Source organism: Silurus aristotelis (assembly GCF_946808225.1).
Source record: "Silurus aristotelis genome assembly, chromosome: 7".
NCBI lineage: Eukaryota > Metazoa > Chordata > Actinopteri > Siluriformes > Siluridae > Silurus > Silurus aristotelis.
In genome coordinates, this window is record NC_139580.1 from 1,339,754 (window position 1) to 1,344,214 (window position 4,461).

The window sequence follows — 4,461 nt, forward strand, 5'->3', positions numbered from 1 at the left end:
GAATGGTGTGGATGTTGTGAATAGTGTAGATGTTGTGGATAGTGTGGGTGATGATGATGGTGTAGATGTTGTGGATGGTGTGAATGGTGTGGATGATGTGGATAGTGTAGATGTTGTGGACAGTGTGGGTGATAGTGATGGTGTGGATGATGTGGATTGTGTAGATGTTGTGGATAGTGTGGGTGATGTGGATGGTGTAGATGATGTGAATGGTGTGGATGTTGTGGATAATGTGGGTGATGGTGATGGTGTAGATGTTGTGGATAATATGGATAGTGTAGATGTTGTGGATAGTGTGGGTGATGGTGATGGTGTGGATGATGTGAATGGTGTGGATGATGTGAATGGTGTGGATGATGTCGATAGTGTAGATGTTGTGGATAGTGTGGGTGATGTGGATGGTGTGGATGATGTGGATAGTGTGGGTGATGTGGATGGTGTGGATGATGTGGATAGTGTGGGTGATGTGGATGGTGTGGATGATGTGGATGGTGTGGGTGATGTGGATGGTGTGGATGATGTGGATAGTGTGGGTGATGGTGATGGTGTGGATGATGTAAATGGTGTGCATGGTGTGGTTGATGTAGATAGTGTGGATGATGTGAATGGTGTGAATGATGTGGATAGTGTGGGTGATGTGGATGGTGTGGATGATGTGAATGATGTGGATGGTGTAGATGATGTGAATGGTGTGGATGTTGTGGATAGTGTGGGTGATGGTGATGGTGTAGATGTTGTGGATAATATGGATAGTGTAGATGTTGTGGATAGTGTGGGTGATGGTGATGGTGTGGATGATGTGAATGGTGTGGATGATGTGAATGGTGTGGATGATGTCGATAGTGTAGATGTTGTGGATAGTGTGGGTGATGTGGATGGTGTGGATGATGTGGATAGTGTGGGTGATGTGGATGGTGTGGATGATGTGGATAGTGTGGGTGATGTGGATGGTGTGGATGATGTGGATGGTGTGGGTGATGTGGATGGTGTGGATGATGTGGATAGTGGGGGTGATGGTGATGGTGTGGATGATGTAAATGGTGTGCATGGTGTGGTTGATGTAGATAGTGTGGATGATGTGAATGGTGTGAATGATGTGGATAGTGTGGGTGATGTGGATGGTGTGGATGATGTGAATGATGTGGATGGTGTGTATGGTGAAGAGGGTGTAGATTATGTGAATGGTATGGCTGTTGTGAATGGTGTAGATGTTGTGGACGATGTGAATGATGTGGATAGTGTAGATGATGTGGATAATGTTTATGATGTGTACGCCTGTACTCAGGTGGGCACAGCGAGATACATGGCCCCCGAGCTGCTGGAGTCCAGACTGAACCTGGAGAACATAGAGTCCTTCAAGCAGGCAGATGTTTACTCCATGGCTCTGGTGCTGTGGGAGATCACGTCCAGGTGCACCGCCACTGGAGGTAACATTTGCAAAAATTTTACAAAACTTACATCTTTTATAGACTGTTCTTTCTTTTTTCTGTTCTTTCTTCTTTTATTTTTCATCCAAAAATTTAAAGAAAAAGAGAATATTTTATTAAAACTCTTTTTTCATGTAACAGTGATGAGTACAAAATGCCAGGTGCTTATGAAACCATCTGCAGCACAGATACACTTCCTGTAGGTTCACCTCCACTTCCTGTACACTGTGCTAATACTCTCTCTCAGTGTGAACCCTGGAATTTAAGTTTTTAGTTTTTATTTAGATCTTTTCATTATCAGGATTTGAATCATTATAATTTTCACTCAATGGCCAAAGGTTTGTCTGTGGACTCCTGACTATAACCCTAGATAGTGTATATACCTCTATGAATGTTTTATGGTGTTTGAGAGACACATTCATGTTCCCTTTGTTTTTATATGCAACAAACTCGGTAATGTAAAGTTATGAAGGTTCACTTTGACCAAAGGAATTTATAAAATGTCCAGATGTTCCACTTTATTTTCATTGAAAATCCTCCCTTATCGTGTAGAACAGCTTTACACTCTCAGCATCAGCTGAAATACTTGTTGTGCCTAAAACTCTTCAAAGATGTTCTTCACCATGTTCTTGTGATGCAGTTCATCCCAGAGCAATAGGATTTAGGTGTTGTGACTGGGCAGGTGGTTCCATGATTGAAATCACTCCAGACGTCTCTCTGCTCTCTAAATAACACTTACAGAACTCAGACGTCTTCGGCTCTGCGCCTTGTTGTACGGTGAAGTTCAGTTTCAATGAGCCGCAGTCCAGACTGAACTGCATGGTGATGAAGTGTGGAATAGGAGTCATGTTGGTTCAGGATTCATTTCATTTTCTGGAACCTTCCCTGTTCTAAAACAACCCCAAACCGTTAGCCTTCTACCTCCATGTGTGAGTGTGGGGGTGAGGGAGTCTGATCACATCTTCTCTCCTGTGCTCCTTCATACACAAGTTCTTGTGTGTCTCATTTAGTCTCCACAAAACTTTCTTTTACTCATTTACTGTCCACATTAAAGTTCTTAAAATAACCTGAAACCACAATCTAAAAGAGAACCCAGGGTCAAAGTGCACCACATTAACACCACGCTAATGCTAATATGCTAATAACTTGACAGAGCCCAGTACAATGTTCAGGTGTTTATATCTACACTCTGTCCTTGATGGCTTAGCATCTGAGCTCAGATTAGCACTGCACAAAAATTAACACACAGATCTAAATAGATCAATTCCCAAAATCACATAAATAATGTGTGTGATGCTTAGCTTAGCTTAGCATGTGATTAGCTAGGTAATCTTGGATCGAGAACTCAAAGATTGTATTGACTTTGATTGATTGATTGATTGATTGATTGATTGATGAGAATTAAAGATTTCAAAGTTACCTAATATCTACTAGTGTCACATGGCTTGTTTTGTGACTGCTAGTTCTTAGCACGCTAGCTAGTTTATCAGATGTTTTGCTAGCTGCATCGTTCATTCTGTGATAGACTTTGGAGATTGGAGTTTATAGACTATGGACACTAGTTTGATGCATTTAGCCAATGCTAATCAAGTGTGTGTGTGTGTGTGTGTGTGTGTGTGTGTGTTTTGTTTGTGTGTAGAGGTGAGAGAGTATAAGCCGCCATTTGGAAAGTTGAACCAGCCTTGTATCGAGAGCATGAAGGACATGGTGATCAGAGACCGAGAGAGACCTGAGATCCTGCACAGCTGGAGGACACACCCTGTAAGCTAAGCTACCATGCTAAAGACATGCTAGACATGTTTCGTACAACTCGTGTGATGTCTTATAGTTAAAGCTGGAGACAAAAACTGTAAATTTCAATATAATGTCACGTAACAAGCTAATTTCACTGTCATCTTTTGTGTGTGTGTGTGTGTGTGTGTGTGTGTGTGTGTGTGTGTGTGTGTGTGTGTGTTTTCCAGGGTGTGAGTTTGTTGTGTGAGATGATTGAGGAATGTTGGGATCAGGATCCTGAGGCTCGGCTGACGGCTGCATGCGTATCTGAGAGATTTAGTGAGTTCAGCGATGCCACTTTCCTTTGCAGCGATTCCACCCACGAGGATAAAATGGCGGACACCCCAGAGAGGGGGGTGGAGCTAGTCAGCTTACAGCTCTGAAAGACGGAGTTGAACAGATTTCTATATACGGGCTTTCACTTGAAGAATATAACGTGTACAATCCAGCAGTGTTATTACTCTCGCCATTCCTGTACTGTGAATCCTCATTATATATCACATAAAGCTCCTTGACGGAGCTCCGTCCCAGCTCACGGAAATCCCACACTCACCAGTTTCAATTTCAATACATGACATGGCTAGCTAGATTTGTTGATAGTAATTAAATGTTAGCTAGTTTCAAGGTAGTTTCAAGGTAGCTAGTTTTTATTTGCAAATTTTTTCAAGTTACTTGTTCAAACTAACAAACTAGAGGCTTCATTACAGCAGAGTAAAATTCTTTCTTTACATCTCCCATCTTGTAAGAAGTTCAGGGTCCGCCAATATACAGTGCCCCTGAAACAAAGGAGGGAAGTAATGAAGTTCAAAAACTTTGTTCCTGTAATTAAGTAGATTTCTCTGGTATCAGTAATTTTCAGACAACTTTCTACTTTCGCTCATTTACATTTTTACACAAATATCTGTTTTTTCTACGTCTTACATTCTCAAAACAGACTCGTTACTTTAGTTTTAATTTATTTGGTGTGAATATTTTTTCTTCTCATTGCGCCGTTTTCAGCGCATCAACCTGTTTCTTGTCATTTCCTGTCTCTCTCACACCACTGATGTAGACTAGTTTCTGAAGATCAGGCAGAAGGCAGTAAGAGGTCTGGGGTTAATGTGGATGAGACAGAGGGAGTCAGTGATGAGAACAGACACATTCCTGATCATTATCATCTTTTCTCTGCTTGTGTTGTACAGGTGCATCTCAATAAATTAGAATGTGATGGAAAAGTTCATTTATTTCAGTGATTCAACTCAAATTGTGAAACTCGTGTATT

The 4,461-nt window shown here is 41.5% G+C and overlaps 1 protein-coding gene across 1 annotated transcript in view; it reads left to right on the forward strand.

Annotated features, from left to right (window-relative positions):
* Nucleotides 1–3,716, forward strand: part of tgfbr2a (transforming growth factor beta receptor 2a) — a 10,451-nt gene extending 6,735 nt beyond the window's left edge. Inside the window, exons 5-7 of the mRNA XM_083546714.1 lie at nt 1,286–1,427; nt 3,067–3,188; nt 3,389–3,716. Coding sequence (XP_083402840.1) covers nt 1,286–1,427; nt 3,067–3,188; nt 3,389–3,583 — 459 coding nt within the window. The 3' untranslated portion in view covers nt 3,584–3,716. The remainder of the gene's footprint in view (nt 1–1,285; nt 1,428–3,066; nt 3,189–3,388) is intronic.
* Nucleotides 3,717–4,461: the final 745 nt, after the last annotated feature.